Source organism: Manis pentadactyla, chromosome 16 (genome assembly GCF_030020395.1).
Source record: "Manis pentadactyla isolate mManPen7 chromosome 16, mManPen7.hap1, whole genome shotgun sequence".
Lineage (NCBI taxonomy): Eukaryota > Metazoa > Chordata > Mammalia > Pholidota > Manidae > Manis > Manis pentadactyla.
The window spans coordinates 49,043,671-49,061,169 of record NC_080034.1 but is presented as its reverse complement, the minus strand read 5'-3'; the positions used below and the strand labels follow the sequence as shown (position 1 = coordinate 49,061,169).

Here is a 17,499-nt window from a genome sequence, read left to right as displayed (position 1 = left end):
TTGACAATCAAGAGGAGAGGGAAAGTTTGCTTTAAGTTGTCTGGGGATGACAATGAGGCCATGGCTTGAATGGGAGGCCAAACGCAAGCGAACTATTTACTTTACCACAAGGTTCCAGCTCCGCACTGCACAGCATTTTCCTACTGTCTAGTAAGTCAATGTTCTGAAGAACACAGAAGGCAACAAACTTTATTTTGTCTTTTATTTGAATTAAAGATAAAATCCAGAAGAGAATCTGGGAACAAATACGGATGCTAGCATTTCAAGGTTCCTATGGATTTTCCCTTTGAGGTTTTAGTCTAAGGATGAAGATTTAAAAATCAGCTATCCTCCATTCTCAAAACTAACTGAGTGGATGGGAAGGGTAATGCCTAATGGTAGGAGGTAACCAGTGTTGTTTAATACCTTGTTTTTCTTTCTCCTTTCCATCAGATTTAACTGAAATGGGTGCTTCTAGCTAGTGTGATGTCCTCAAGAACTTGAGTTATTCACTCAATAAATGGTAACTGAGTATGCCCAAAAGAGCAACCCTTCTAAGTCACTCAGCCTATGTCAAAAAATCACACAAATATCCTTGTCCTCTAGTCAGTTACTTTTTTAGATTGGAAAAGATGTCATAAACTTAGGAGGCAAATTGTAAATGTTGGAAAGCAGTGAATGACAGGAAAAAAGAATAAGTAGAGGAGGGGGCCCTCTCTAGTGAGTAGTGTGGGAGGGGCCATCTGGATGAGTAGGGAGGGTGGGGTACATCTGGATTAAGGGTTGAGTACAAGACTAGGCTACTCAGGGAAGGGCTAATTTTTTATGATCTCTTTTTGGTATGGTTTAATGAAGTTTCTACACTATTCATCTTTGTCTTTGTGTGTAAAGTTCTCCATCCCCTTAATAGATGATGTAGACTAATTTCAAAATCTTCATCCTTAGACTAAAAACCTCAAAGGGAAAAATTCATAGGAACCATGAGATGCTGGCATCTACATTTGTATTCAGATTACCTTCTTGATTTTATTTTTTAATTCAAATGAAAGAGAAAATAAAATTTGTCACCTGTGCTCTTCAGAACTTAAGAGGTTTGTTTATTTTATTATGCCACTGATGGTAGACTAACAATATAAAAGTCATTTTTTTTTCATGTAAAGGGATTTGTCTGAAAAGAGAAATTAAGCCAAAATGAGGTAAAAGGAACCAAAGGGGTGGTTCTGCTGCTATTTGGGTGTAGGACTCCTTGGGATTCAAAGATTGTATCACCTGCAAAGATGGAAATTTTTATTTTAGAATAAACATTAATTAAAATTGATGACTTTTTTTCTTTACCTTGAGGGCATTGGCTTTAAAGTTGTTCCCAATTGTAGTTACCTATGTAGATTTGTATTTTTAAAAGGTCACTTTATTGGCACTATGACAGTGGGAAATAGTGTTGGAAAAGGGTACAGGGAAGGATTTGGGGGGAAAAGGAAGAGAGTATTTAAAAGGTCAAATGAGAGATGGTGGAGAGTGGGGAAGATATATTGTCTAACAGCAGAAATGGAGACATTTTGTGGTTTTTAATCACCTCTCTCTTGCATAGTGTAAGAGTACAGTCTAAAACAAGGGACTATTTCAGCTTCTCAAATAGAGGCCATGAGGGTGTGCAGCCTGGGCCATTGCATGAGGTTCTGTGTTTGGAAAGACCTGCTCTTGGTTTAATACTCTGCTGTTGCCCTCTTGAAATTCCTCGTAATTTTATCTTTGAACTTGTGTTTTGAAAGTGAAGTCCAGTGGGGCAATGGAGAGCTGGAGAGCATTCATGTGAACAGAAGGGATAGGTCAGGTGGCAGTTCCTTGCCACCCCACTCACACACAGTTTTGACAATGCCCTGTGAGCAATGGAATTCCACGGGAACCATTCAGAGAGACTTAAAGTGAGTAAAAGGGAAGTGTGTTACCTCTGTGACTGAACATTCAGACTGAACATTACCTCTGTGACTGAACAGAGAGGCTACAGTTTCTGTTTGAACCAAAACTTGCTTAGGAGGCAGAAAGAAGGCAATGGTAGGGTCTAAAAAACACTAATGTCGAAGGAACCCAATCACATACTGTTCACTAATGTTGCTCCCCTGTATTCTCCAGCCACTTATACAGAAAATGACATAGTAGGAAATAGAAATATAGGGCAACCATATTTTCTTTTCCTTTTGGTCTTTCCTTACTCTTCAGGAGGCCAAAAAGTGTTGGTTGAAAGGGTATCTCGCCGCGACCCTCCTTACCCCAGAACGACTCAGGAGACGCGGGCCCATACAAGAGATTTTATTATCTGAAAGAGAAAATGGCTGCCCTCAGATAGAGGGAGCAGCAGCTCGTGGGTGAGGAAGCGCGTTTTTAAGGAGTAGGGGTAGGGTGTATTCTGCGTTGGTTATTGGATCTTAAGGGGTGGGCAACTATCTGGTCGTTGGTGATTGGATCTTAAGGGGTGGGCGACCATCTAGTCAGTGGTGATTGGATCTTAAGGGGTGGGAGTCTTAGCATGCCAGAATTTGCCTTCATTGGTAGAATGTATGATCAAGGAGTGAGTGAGTTTTGAAAAGTGTTTCCACTGTTGGGGTATTAATGAGATACACAGGTTTGTATGAGCTATAAAACATGAATTGTATACTTTTGGTGATTCCAAATATGACTTAAATATTCTTATATTTGCATTTAAAACTGCCATTTACAACATTAGTTTACTAATTTAATAATTTAAACATTTGATTTTCTTTTAGAACAGCATTACAAAGAGAAAAAAGCATCATGATAAGTCAAGAGAGAGACTATGGAAGAAGGGAAAAGCTTTATATTTTAGTATATTTGGTGACTCTTTTCTCTTGCTTTTTAAGCAAGAGACTCTCATTTTCATTTTACACTGGGCCCTGCAATTATGTAGCCAGCTCTGTTCACATTCATACACAAACATGTTCTTTTTTCACCATTCTGTAAATAAACCCTTCTTGACTTTTTTTCCCCTGCCAGCTGCTGCTCCATTCCTTCACTCCCTGTATCAGCACAGTCTCTTGAAAGAAGAATCTTTCCTATTTTTGCTTTCTGTCTTAAACTAACTCCAATTACTCTCACATCTCTTCATGTAAATGGCTCTTGTCAGTCACCAATGACCTCAGGGTTACAAAATTTCATTGTAGGAGGCTGATTGTCAACCTCCTACATGGCCCATCAGTGGTGTCACTAGAGTGGGACACTCAATCTTGTTGGTACATTTCATCTGGCTCCCAATGATCAAATTCTTCAATCCTCTTTATTGGTTCTTCATCTTCTCCCTGATCCTCAATATTGATCCCCACCCAGTATTTAGTCCTCTGGCCTACCTCTGTTATCTGCCAACCTCAAACTTTGAGAATCTCCTCCAGTCTTATGGACTTAAAGCTATCTCTGTGCAGGTAACTCTGTACAGCATTATGTGGCTAACCTAGACTCTCCCACCAACTCCAGATTCATACACTCCTATCAACTCAATATCTCTGCTTAGAGGTTAATACTCATCAAAACTGGATTACCAATCTTCTTTCCTACCCACAATCATCCCCACCTCATTCTATCTTTAGAGATTCTCTGGCTAAATGCCCTGGAGAAATTCTTGAGTCTTGTTTGTCTCACACCCCACATCAATCAGGTAATATTTCTATCTTCATTATATATCCATGGTCTTATAACATCTCACCAGTTTTGCTGCCACAACTCCACAGCTCCATTTCAAGACATCATCATTTCCACCTGGACCACTGATGTAGCCTCTAATTATTTCCTACTTATATCCCTGATTATTGCCTATTCTTGCACAGCATCATGGACACTTCTTTAAAAACCTACTGTGTTATTTTGGGTTATCCAAGGATTTGAGTTCAAGTTGTTTATCCCAGAAAACACTGGTATAGAAATGTGGAAACTATGCCCCACAATGATCAAACTTTAGGGACAAGGGAGATAGGATAGCCATATACCAATTACCAAAGTTACTGCTTGGAGGTTGTTCTAAACCTCCAATTCCATGGAATGTTTGGACTGCCATGTGTGTGGGTAGGGTGGGATCAGCACTCAGAAAGTTCTCATTCAACAGAACATGACCAGGAAGTGGAAGTTAGGCCAGGGAGTTCCAAGAGGATATGGGTGAGGCTCCAACAATATCTTCAATGTGGAGCTGACCTTTGAAAACAGTCTTCAAAGTTGGTTAATGGTCAACACATTTTCCAGATCATTCCTGAAAGAATGAGCAGTTAAAACAAAGGCTCAGATGCCTTAGAAAGTCTGTAGTGTTCCTAGAGCTGAAAATGGTGATTTATGGAATGAAAATTGAAGTTGAATTATATAAAATTTGACTAGAGCTAGTAAAGGAGATTGGGCAAGTGATGTCCCTGTGCCGGACTTATAGATGTTGGGATGTACCCTGCAGACAGGGTAGGATTTGAGAACAGGCATGCAGATACTCATTTGTCTGAAAGCTTATTTTATTTAAATTTGCTTTGGTGTTTAACAGAATAAACAAAATCTTTTACTGAGGCAAGGCTGATGTGCTAAATATTGGTAGTGAAACAAAGATGAAAGAGAGCAAGGTGGTTGAATGGCTAAGACCCCAGAGTGCTAACCCTTTGTGTGCTGCACACATGTGGGTTTGCTTTTGACTGAAGACATCTGCCCTGCTCCCAGGTAATATTTGCTACTGCTGAAGTAGAAGGATGTAGAGTGTTGGGAAGCTTTGACTACCAACAGAAATTAAAGTAGAAACAAGACAAAGAACATGGTTCCCATAGCCATTTCATCCATGAACGTAGAAACCTTAGGCTAGAGATGGCATACATATATGAGTCTTATATATGACACAGAATATGCTCATATTCTAATAATAGGTAGGTGTAAAACTCAACATTAAGACAAGCTTTCATCTGGTAATTTTCAAGAACACCAAAAAATCCAGAGGGCTTGGATTTGGTGATTCATGCTGTAATTTTTAGTCTGTCTTTGGGGAAACCTGTTCCCAAAAACTAAATGGTAGAAGGTACCAACAAAAAAGAAAAGGTTTCCCCTGTCCCCCACCCATGCCACCTCTACCACCCTGAATCACAGGACTCATAACCATAAGTTCTCATTTCTGTGTCATATAAATCTATCATGGTGGGCTCTGTTCCATTCAGGGATCCTGACTTATAGATCCTTTACAACCAAGATCATAAATTATTTTGTCAGGGTAAGGGTAAAGAGGGATCTAGTGGATTGCTCATTAGCTTTCAAACTTTCAGAAGGGACATCTTATTCGCAAAAACAAATGTGTCACATGGTCACACCTATTTCCAAAGGAGTTATGAAATTTAATCCTACATGTGCTAGAAGAATGTGAATCAGAATTTTTTGAAAGGCAATAATGTCCCTTACAGCCCACCATATGGCCACCAGTTATTCTGGCCACTGTCTTTCTTAAAAGTCAAATACACTTGACTTCTCTTTTTGGGTCACAAAATAAAAATCCATTAGAACATTAATTTTCTGAAAAGTCTAGGACTTCTGAATGATACTTAGTGGTTCCTTCACTGGGGAAAGATTTGCAGGTATTTCTATAGTGCTTTTCATAAAAGCAACTGGGTAATTTCCTCCAAATCTGGCATTTAGGACAACTAAAAATATTGGATATACTCTGAATAACATCAGCTTTAAAGCGTTAGAGACTTAAAAATATGGTGAAAGTAAGTTTGTATAATTGTATATATATGAAAAATAGTAAGGACTATGGGCAAAAGAACAAGAATAAGAGTAAATTGGGAATCTGTGATGAGGGGACTATGTGCAGCAATAAATAGACTGCACAGGGTGAAGCTCACTGGTGTTGAGGTTTTTTTGGTTAACCCACGTTTTGTCTAATTTTTAATCAGCTTTACTTAATTTAAATATAGTGAAATTCATTCCTTTTAAGTGTCTAGTTTGATGAGTTTTGAAATTTATATTTGTATATAACTACCACAACAATCATGATATAGAAAGTTTGTCTTCAGAAGCACTCATCTGCTTTCTCTCACTATACTTTTGCCTTTTCCAGATGGTCATAGAAATAGAATCATATAGTATTGGCCTTTTGAGTCTGCCTTCCCTCATAATGCTTTTGAGGTTCATCTTTGCCATTGTGTGTATCAGTAATTCATTCCTTTTTACTGTAAAGCAGTAGTTCATTGTATGGATATTGGTTTTGGCTATTATTAATAAACTGCTTATTTATTATGGACTAGTTATGCCCTCACCCCCAAATTCATATGTTGAAGCCCTAATTCTCAGTATCTCAGGAGATTACACTGGAAATAGGGTTTTGAAAGAAGTCCTTATAGTCAAATAAGGCTGTTGGGTGTGCCTCAATCCACTCTAAATGGTGTCTTCCTGAGGAGTTAGGGCACAGAGAGAGCCACCAGGGTTGTGTGTGTACAGAGTAATGACCACGTAAAGAGGAAACAAGAAGGTGGTCATCTGCAAGGAAGGAGAGAGGCTTCAGAGAAAACCAACTCAACCTGCATCTTGCTCTTGGACTTCCAACCTCCAGAACTGTCAGAAAATAAATTTCTTTTGTTTAAGTCACCCAGTCTGTGGTATGTTATTATGGCAGTCCTAGAAAACTAATATATGGTGATAAATATTTGAGCATGTGTCTTTGTGTGGACAACATGTTTTCATTTATTTTTAGTAAACACCTAGGAGTGAGAGTGTTGGGTCCTATGGTAAGTGAATATTTAACTTTCAAAGAGACTACCAATTGTTATCCAAAATGGTTGTACCATTTTACTTTTTCATGTGCATTAGATGAAGGTTCCAGTTTCTCTAGACTTTAGACAACACCTGCAATAGTAAGTCTTTTAAATGTTAGCTGTTCACAACACATTCACATGTCCCACAGACACTTATGGAGAGGGGACTATTCCAGACATTATGAGTGGGAATCTTGAGGGCCACCTTAGAATTCTGCCTCCTACAGTAAGTATGTAGTGGCATCTCATGTGGTTTTAATTTTGCATTTCCCTCATGAGTAATGATGTCAAGTTCCTTTTCATGTACTTATCTCTCATTTGCATTATCTTCTTTGGTAAAGTGTCTTGAAATCCTTCCACTATTTAAAAAAAATTGAGTTGTTAAAAAATTGCCTCCTCACTGAGTTCTAATGCTTTATGGATTCTGGATAAAAGTCTTGTACCAGCTGTTTTTTCTGCAAATATTTTCTCCCAATCTCTGGTTTGATTTTTCATTTTCTTAGCAGTATCTTTTGAAAAACAAATATTTACTGTGCTACATACACAGTGAGTGTAGATGTTAATCAAGTGATGATGATGCATTTCCAGGAATGATTTGCTTACACAGAAGCCAGTGTTGACCTTGGGTCTGGAGCAAGAGAGAAGAGGGTAGCTCTGACAACAGACTGAAAGAAGATGAAGGAAGTTTCCCCATAAGGTAACCTGCAAATCAGTGTGAAAAGTAAGAATTACTTGCCCTTGTATCCCCAGGGGGTTATCAGAGGAAAGAGCTTCCAGGCAGAATTGCAACTTTAAAGGCCTTAAAGTGCCAATTTTGTACTGAGATTAGCTTATAGGTATAGGAAATAACTTGTGAGATCAGTTACAGAAATTTTTAAGACTAATCAACTTTGTAATACCATGTAACTGTGAGACATGAGGCTCTGGGATCCCCAATAGGCACTAGTTGATGAAAAAAGTGTTGAACTTTCAAAAAGTCCCACTGCTGTCCTCCATGAAAATTGGTGAAGTTTTTATTTGAGACAATGTGAATTGAAATCCTAGGGTTTGGCTGCTTTCATGTCTGGTTTCCGAGACTCAGTAAGGACACTTGGTAATGTGAAAACTGAGAAAGGGAAACCTCACTAAAGTGGAGTCAGGAGGCTAGCAGTGGGAGCTCTGACACCCACCACTTCTCATAAACTGCAGACCCCACTGAAAGAGTTGGACACCCTGCAAGTCCACATTGTTTTAACTACTTTCCCACCCAGCAGGAGGAAGGAAGTTCTTCTCCCACTCTGGCAATAGCCTAGGCAGTGACAGACTGTCACAAGTCAGTCAGTGATAAGCCACTATTTGTGGGACTTCCAGTTTACTCCAGAGGACTTTTTGGTTACAAACAACTATCTTAATTCGGTCCTTTTCTTTTATAAAAGAGCATCCCTCTCTGTTCTCTAGACTTGTTGTAGAGGTTTTGCTGTAGCTTGCTTGTCCTGAATTGCAATTTCTGCTATTCCCAAATAAGCCCAGTTTTGCTGGTAAAATAACTGTTTTATTTTTAAGGTTGGTATTACACAGAAGAGACTGTAGCACACAGAGACTGCTTATTTCTCTAGGCTTTTTCTATTCTGGCTTCTCACATTTTCCCCAGATTAGGTTAGATTATTGGAAAGAAATGTACTAGACGATATATTTTTAGTTTCCCATGGAAACTAAGAACTGAATAAATAAATTAAATATTAATTACATGCTGCAGATATTTCTCATGTAAATCATTTGGATGAACTTTTTGAAGAAAAATTAATTTTTTTTCAAGACTACAATTATGCAGAAATTTGATTTTAATAAGCAACGATTATTAATCAGAAAAATTCACCAGAAATCTTTTCCATAAATAAAGCACGAAGAAAAGTCAGTCTAGATGGCTTCCTGTTTTCTCTATTGGTATTCATTTCTGTCTTAGGTGCCAGCAAACTGAACTCCGTAATTGGTGCTAATTAGCAATGCATGACAACATACCTATAAATGGAATGTCTAACTTTTTTTTTTTAATTTGGGGAGGGGTGTGTTTCATTTAATTGCCCCACTGCAATATAAGCCACCCAATTGCTTAACACACAGGCACATACATAATGCCTCTCATATTTTGTGTGTAGTACATTTGCATCTACAGTTATTTCCCTTCTCCTTCAAAAGGGAGAACTGCAATGTTTCCGGAAACAACTGGGAAGCAACTCTTTCAATACAGTAGGTCCGTTTTCAACCCTATTGACTGTATTTAGGCTAACCTTACCATCTATCTTTCAGTTCTAATAGAGAGAGGAGGTGCTAAGTGGATGGGACAGAAGGACAGCAGCAGTAATAAAGGTGATGGTCCTATCTATATTAAACCTAAGGCAGCAGAACTAGGAACACTGGTGCTGTTTTTTTTTAAAGACCTAAAACATACAGTAAAAAATATAAATCTTTATAGAGTCCAGGGTCATTAATTTTTTTAATAGTCTATAATCACTATCCATGTCAGTTTTAGAAAATTCCCAGCACCCTAGGGAACTCCTTCATGTTTGCATGTTCTTCAACAGTAAACACAGAAGCAAAATGGCCATTGAGATAAATATTATTTAAGGTGTTTATACAACAAAGTACTTCAGGATCTTTGATAGCTCAGCTGGTAAAGCAGAGGACTGTAGTTTGATACACAACCATCCTTAGGTTACTGGCTTGCAGCAGCAACTCTTTTGGTTGAGATTCTAGTGATACTATGCAGACCCGGACCTTTAACGAGTGTGAGAAAACATGAACACAGACACAGGTTATCATTTGTGTACTAAAACAGTTACTTCCCTGAAAGTCAACTGGGTGGCTGAAATAAGATGGGTTCTTCGGGAGATTGATAATTTCAAGGAGTTAAGATGGGGTCATGCGGAATGAGAATAAGGACGTCCTGCTCCAAGGTTTTCACTAAAAATGTTATTTTTTTCTGAGGTTCGACGCCCCTATAGGGCTCTCTGTTGACACCTACGTGAATAAACATTATATTAATGACAATTTCAAATAAGGAGAAAATAGGATAAGTTATCAGCAAGTCCATCACACTGGCACAATTGACAGCATCTACTCCGTTGCACGCCCCTCTCCCTGCCTCTGACCATTTAAGCAATCCAAGATATGCTCTCATTTCATTCATTGTTGCTTGCTCCATGTTTTTGAAGACATTTGTATTAAGAATTAAAAGTGGACCCAGTCTGCTCCTCTCACCGTCTTTTACACCTCCGAAAAGGGAGTAGAGGGCAACTAACAGTTCTCTTCAATAAAATTAATGAAACGGGCATGAGAACACGAGTCAAATTTAGTAGATCTTTAGACTGCTCCAAGAAAGAGCACGGCGCCTTGCTACTTTAGAAATACTCGGAGGCCTGTCCGGCAAATAGCTCGCGATCTCGTATTTTAACTGTGGACACATTTGCCTTTCTGGGTAAAATTGTAATATTTCCAGAATACCTCGTCTGGCTTTAGTACATCTACATATTAATTAGGCGTTCAGAGGTGGAAGAAAGTTTGGCTTTAGTGTATTTGCATCATTCCTCAGGGGTGGAGAGAAGTTCATCTCCGTATCAATGGGTAATTACCTGGGCAACAGAAGGTTTATATGTACTTGAGAGATGAGAGGGAAGGCCGGTTTTGCTTCTGCTGGAGAAAGAAAGAGAGACGGCCCGGGTTGCAGTTTAAAATCCGGATTTTAAACTTTGTTTCTCCCTTAGACTGATTTTGGTTTTTAGTGGTATTTTGCCCCGGGATTTCCTTTCCCAGGACTTACAGCCTCGTTTCTGTCCAATGGGTTATTTTGCACCCCTGTTTGAGTGGGCTGGGAAATTTTGTCTGGATGGAGCAAGGGCGGATTAGTATTGCCCTCAAACTGGCCCGGGGCCCCTTGCAAAAACCTGGCGGATTATTTGTGTGCACTCCTGGCTGCTGCCTTTTGCAGTCTGCACTGCACAAAACGCACCAGGAACTGCTGCGCCTTAAAGGAACGTGGACAGCATCCTTTGGTCAGGGGCATAGTCGCGCAACCAGAAGGCGCTGAGGTCCAGCGCCAGCGCGGGGAAAGAGGCCCTGCTTTGGGTCAGGGATCACCCCCGGGGCTCTCCTGCGAGAGGCCAGAACCGCTGGGGCCTAGTAAGTTCTGCAATTGCTTAGCGCATGGAGGGAAAAGTAGTTGGTGACCTGAGGACAAACCTGTGAAGATAGGTCCCGGAGACGAGAATTAGGCGTGCCGCCTTGGAGTTGCCTGAGTCTGGCCGTGTGTACCTGACATGTATTTATAATACAAATATGCATATATCACTACAAATGTCTAATAGGTGCCAAAAAAGTTTTCAAAATACGAGGAATAGTTGTCACACATTTAAAATTTTTGGACACCTTATTCACAAAATCAAATTTAAAATTAATCTTTTAAACTAAATTAAAAGCTCACGACTTAAATTTGCAAAACTTAAATTTGCCAAGTCAAACTACATTTTCAACTCTTCAAATTTAAAAATATTCAAAACTGCTAAAATTTGAAAAATTAAGATTTCAGAAGTCAAACTTAATTTTACACAAAATTTAAGTAACCTTTAAAAGGTGGGTCATATCCCAACCGTAGTCACACCCGGGTCCCTTGGGTAAAATGCTATTTTGATAGGTAGAACACACAGAAACTCACCACCCACCCCTACTCCCAAAATAGTTCTCCGAAATTTCCGGAAGAAGTTGCCGCATCCTATTCTTTTTACAAGGCTTGAATTTCCAAAACTTCTATAGGGTATGTTATATTTGGGTATCTATCTCTTCTGGTTCTGCCTCTCCAGCTCAGGGGGCCTGTCACTTTACTATGATGGGCCTTTTACATCGCAGTCACGCTTTCAATCTCCCCGCTGACTTGGAACTCCACTTCCGCCTTCTTCTGGACCCTTAGGCCTGGACCCACCTTCATGGTGCAATCTTGTTCTTTGATTTGTCATCACCTGCATCGGCCCTGCCCCCTCGCTCAGCGGTTCGCGTCAGATGGCTCAGCGCTTTACGGCTGCCATGCATCACATGTCCGCAAGCATGGAAGCTAGGGAGTCGGAGAAGGGATCTGTCGAGCAAGAGCCTGCGGAAGGGAGAGAACAGCAACCAGAGGCAGAAGAGGGGCAGGAGAAATCCGAAGAGGCGGCTCGGGGCCGCAAGAAACGTGTTGTGCCGGGCATTGTGTATCTAGGCCACATTCCGCCCCGCTTTCGGCCTCTGCACGTACGGAACCTTCTCAGTGCGTACGGCGAAGTCGGGCGTGTTTTTTTCCAGCCCGAAGGTGAGTGAGTGCGCAGGCCCAGCAATGAAGGGAGAAGGGTGGCGCTCGCTAGCTGGTGAGTCCTTCTTGCCTCAGCTGTGCTGGGTGGGAGGCACTGAGGGGGGTTGGGGACCGGCGTCCGGAGCATGGCTCTTTGAGTAAATTGATAGTGCGCAAGTCTCTTGGAGGCCTGAGTGGAATGGGTAGCGCCATATGCGTAGCTGACAGTTCTTGGAGAGTTAGCTGTTGGCTTCTAATCTTGATTCCACCTACTCCTCTTTTTTGACCTGAATTTACTAGTTAAATGAGTACAGCCTGAATAAAAGTCTCAGTGTTTTTTTTCACGTAACTGAACCCATCCCTTTGTCATTGCGACCCAGGTCCAGAGACAGTAAATATATGATCAAACGCCCCCAACTCTCACACATGCACTAATTGGAATTGGGGTTGGGGGTTTGTGCGAGTTTTGAATAAAACATTCAGGGCAGACCTGATTAAGTTGTTGACATTTGAGGAAAGGATTGAATTAGATATGGGGAAAGGTGCAGGGATGAAGAATGGATCTTACAGTTATCTCCTTCCTTGCAAAGATCTTGAGATGGGATCCTGGCCGGCGGGTAGGTTTGGGGACTTGGTGGGGAGTGAAGTTAAGTGGGTGCCGCGTCAGTCTCCTTGACCACTGCTCTGTCTTCGGTGTGCAGATGGTTTCGTGAGGCGCAAGAAGAAGATAGCGGCAGCCTCCGCCATGAGAGGAAAAAAGCGGTCCAAGTACAGCAAGGACTACACCGAGGGCTGGGTGGAGTTCCGGGACAAACGAGTAGCCAAGCGTGTGGCAGCCAGTCTCCACAGCACGCCCATGAGCGCGCGCAGGCGCAGTCCCTTCCGTTATGACTTATGGAACCTCAAGGTGAGAGGCTAGGCTTGTCTGCCACGTCATCCTCTTGCCTTACCAGTCCCAGCTTAGGCACCTCTGACCTCTTGTTGGCCCCGCCCCCCTCCCATCACTTTTCCATCCCTGACTACTTGCCCTACCCAACCCAGATCTTTTCTTGTTTTCCTCTCAGTAGTATCTGCACCGTTTCACCTGGTCCCACCTGAGTGAGCATCTTGCTTTTGAGCGCCAGGTGCGCAGGCAGCGCCTTAGGGCCGAGGTTGCCCAGGCCAAGCGTGAGACTGATTTCTATCTGCAAAGTGTGGAACGGGGACAGCGCTTCCTTGCAGCTGATGGGGACTCTACCCGCCCAGATGGCTCTTGGGCCTTTGCCCAGCGTCCTACAGAGCAGGAGCTGAGAGCCCGGAAGGCAGCTCGGCCAGGAGGACGTGAACGGTGTCGCCTAGCCAATGCCCAGGACCAGGCCCGCACCAACCCAGGGCTGCTTGCTAGGATCTTTGGAGCCCAGCCACTCAGAGAACATGGAGGAACCCTCACTGGTCAGGAACTCTTGAGAGGCAGAGAGGTCCCTTCCACCTCCTAGCCTGCTTCCTGTCTACCTGATAATGACTAGCTATGCAGATATTTTATTGTGTTTCTCTGACCAGGAGTCCCATGAATGCCTAGGCAAAGAAGTTTTGTTGGTCTCCTCCCCACTCCAACTCGCTTGTCTGGTGCACCTAATTCATGCTAGCATGATTACAACTACTGCAAATAACTGTTTTGTTTTGTTTGATCGTTGGCTGCTTGCCTCTGGCCCAGTAGGGCACTCTAAAAGTCTTGCTTCCTAGCCCTTGAAAGAGCTTTTACTTAGAGCCAGAGGGATAATGGCTAGTCCCGGCAGCTGGTTACTGTCTACAGGCAAATGGTGGCAGCAGCATCCTTTTTACTTAGAAAAGATTAACAGGAGGGGTGGGATGGGGTTAGGAGCCCCTTCCAAACATATTTATAGAAAAGTAAAAAATATTTTTATATGCTTTTGTAGTTTATGGGGCAGGGGGATTGTTGGATAAGTTTCAACTTCTGACTTCTTGTTCCTCATTCACTTACCTTCACTCTATCTCCTGGCCTCAGACTCCTCCCTGCCCCCACTTCAACCTGGACCCTTTTCTATCTGTCTGATTAGTTTCTTAGCCCATTTTATCAATCAGTTATCTAATTTAGCATTTACTAAGTCACTATATGAGGACATAGTGACAGTAAGTAATAACACATGGCCCTTGGTGTTAAGAGTCTTACAGACCACTAGAAAAAGACAGATATTTAGTAAATAAGTATACAGAAGTACCACAGGCATCATGGTAGATACTTATAAGGGGTGGAGTGGGGTCCATGGAAGGCCATGGTTGACTCTGGGAAGTTGAGCAGTGCTCTTAGTGAGGAACTGATTCCTGATCACAGTCATCAGAGATGGGTCAGTCTTCACCAGGTTTTCCATAGCATTCCTGTAAAGTGAATAGAACTCTGAAAGAACTTGATACACTCCTACACTTGCAAACAAAGCTCCATGGATGGAGTGTTGGGTTCAAACCACTTGTAAAGGTGGTAAAGCTTAGGAGGTAGTCAGGTACAAATGTTGCCCCTCAGGTGCATTTCTGTGTGTTGGGGCTTAAACAAGGGAGGGTTCACATGCAAAGCAACCTGGAGCCTACAAAGAATCTATGTAAGCCACCAAGAGGAACCAGAAATTGAGGTGTCACAGTAAGAAGTCTACACACCACCTCATATAGATGAAAAACTCTGGTCAGTATTCAGGCTGTTAAACTTACAAGAAGTGATAGAGTGATTACAATAATTGGGTTTTGCTTGTACTATTTTTTATTTCACTGTCATAAATACAATTATCCATGTATTCTTTGGGTAAAGTGAATTCATCCACATTTTTGGCTTTGAAATAACCTAGCCAGATTAAGATATTAATTGATACATACACTGTATTTGGTAGAATAAAAATGACCATCCAGTAAAAAACTATGGTTGGCTTGGTATAACATTTCCCACAATTCATGTATCTCTCACACCCAGCACACAAACACATCTGTGAAATGTTAAACCGTTATCTTCTGGGAGCCATGCTACTCAAGCTGTGTAGCAAAGCTCAGGCTGGCGGAAGACCCCCCACAAAGCAGGGGCCTTCGCAGCTGGCTCCCTCTATTACCCACCTTGGTTTTGTTATTCTCCATTATACTATTGGCTTTGTTTTTGCTTGCATTGTTTCCAAGGGCTAAGCTAACCTTTACTGAGCAGTGTGGAAAGGATGAGAACATAAGTTTCCCAGGAGCTTTTCAGGACAGTGCTCCTGAAGAATGGAACAATCAGGGGCCAAATGGCGAACTTGGCATAAAGTACCGAAACCTACTGTTAGTCAAACATTGACCGCCCCATTTCCACTGAGAATGCCCCCCTTGTTTACAATGCTAGTGAAACTAGTGATGGAAAGTTTTCTAGAAATAGAGTTATGAGAGAATGTTGAATGGAATAACCCTGTTGACACTTAATCATCTCATGTTTTCTTCCCTCTACTACTTCTATAGTTTGTTTTTCTTCTTTCCTAATTACAGCCCTTTACTAGAATTTGTGCCTCATATGTGAAATTACCAAGTACCATAATTTTCCAGGAAGTAAAGATACCTCAAAACAAGTGCTGGGCATAGAAGCCACAGAGCATAAATCTGAAAAGAAGTGAAAAACTAACCTTTTCAAAGAATATTACGTCTCTCTCGCCAGCTTTACATCTCCCTGTATGGCCCCATAAGATGGCTGGTTAGCCAGAGATGGGTAAGATTCCTCAAGGGAGGAACAACTTAAGACAGGCACAGTCACAGGGGGGCCATCAGGTGAGAAAATGGGGGCTAACAGAGGTGAGGCTTAGAACCTCACCCCCCTAGTTTTGAGAGAAATCTTCTACACCTGTGGATGTTTTGTTGCCCTTGTTCAGCTTGGATTAAGACCTGGTCTGTAGGCACAAACCTGATCATCTACACCTGCCTTCTTACAGTTCTAAATCATGCTGTCTATATCTTGCATTTACCTACTATATTAACATTTTATTAGATTCACATATAAAGTATAAAAATCAAATGAATAATCATACATTATATTTGATGTGATTGTTTATAGTTTAAGGTTTGTAGTTAAAACAGAAACAGTTTCTATGATATGAATGCCCTTGCATTGTTCACCATGTAAGAACTTTAGTCGCTGCAGTAGTGGAGTCATAGACCTGTGTAGTATATGTCAGGGAGATTTTAGTATCCACACAGAAGAAAGAGAAACGTAGATAAGAAGGGGAAATTTAGTTTGCTGCCTACTGTGTCCTATAAAGGGGTATAAGGTGAAGATATGAATTTATGATTTTTAGATTGATTATAAATTTATTAAAGCCTCTAAGAATATTTTTGTGGGAAAGAATCCTAGCTAACTGTGGCACTAGGTGACCTGTATTTCGCCCTGAGCTGATAGACGCCATAGTCGCTGCTACATACTGCATGCTCCTGTGGTCACATGCACTACTTAGAAACTGCGTTGCATAGAAACGTAAAACACAATAGAGTACATGTTGATAGGAAAAGTTTCGGTCAAAGAACAGAAAAACCATCACCTGTCTAACGCTTGACCAACCATGAATAGATTAGAAAGGAGAAGAAAGAAAACTCGCCTATACTGCCTGTACTAATTAATCATCAGAACAATAAAAAATAATCATATCCTTGTGCAAAATGGTATAAATAAAGCTGTCATCGACACTTTGTCGAGAGATCACCTCCATCTGACTCTGTGTCCTGTCTCTCCATATGCTGACTCCGTCTCATCCTTTTGGGCTTCACGCCCCCCTGCTGGAGCTGGACTCCGGCAATCTTCGAAATTCGATGTCCTTGTTTCTGTGTTCTTTTCTTGAGTTTGTTTCATGTGGATTGTTTCCTCAGATCACGACTTCCAAGCAAGCTGGAAAAATCCAGTGTCATAATTTGACAATTGTCATAATTCATTTATTCAGAATTCTGAGGGCCCAGTGCCACATTTACTAGATAAAGGGAGTATCAAGTTGCCAACAGCTTAGGAAAACATATAGGGCTTAATAATTTTTTGAATGAATGAAAGAAATCGTGTTCCCAGGCTGGTTGGCTTTGGAATATCAGTATAACCAAGGCCCACATCTCAGGCTCTAGTTCAAACAGTCCTTCATAAAGAGCTCACATCTTCTGCAAGGTAAGCTGGATAAATTACAGGTGGAGTGAGGAATAAAATTTTAAATGGGTGGAAGAAAATTCATTTCCCAGGAACTGTCATCTTGATTCCCTCTGGACCAAGCCCTTAGAGAGCATACCCTGTACAATTTGACTCAGTCATGAACCTATTATTTCAATTAATACTCTGAATCAACTTAGTTTCACTCCTATCCAAGAAGATGAATAGAGTAAGTCTGTATGGGGTCTGTTAAGGTAAGAGGGTTGTTATGGTGTGTCCGGGCTTGTTGTGAAGTTTAAAAAATGTACAAAAGTCATCAGAGCACTCTTCCTCAATTT

At 41.3% G+C, this 17,499-nt stretch overlaps 1 protein-coding gene across 1 annotated transcript; it reads left to right on the top strand.

The window, feature by feature from the left end:
- Positions 1-11,787: 11,787 nt before the first annotated feature.
- ABT1 (activator of basal transcription 1) lies at positions 11,788-16,739 on the top strand. Its single transcript, XM_036882651.2, is given in 4 exon segments — positions 11,788-12,063; positions 12,744-12,949; positions 13,110-13,444; positions 13,446-16,739. Coding segments are annotated over 4 exon segments (846 nt in total). The 5' UTR covers positions 11,788-11,801; the 3' UTR covers positions 13,489-16,739.
- Positions 16,740-17,499: the final 760 nt, after the last annotated feature.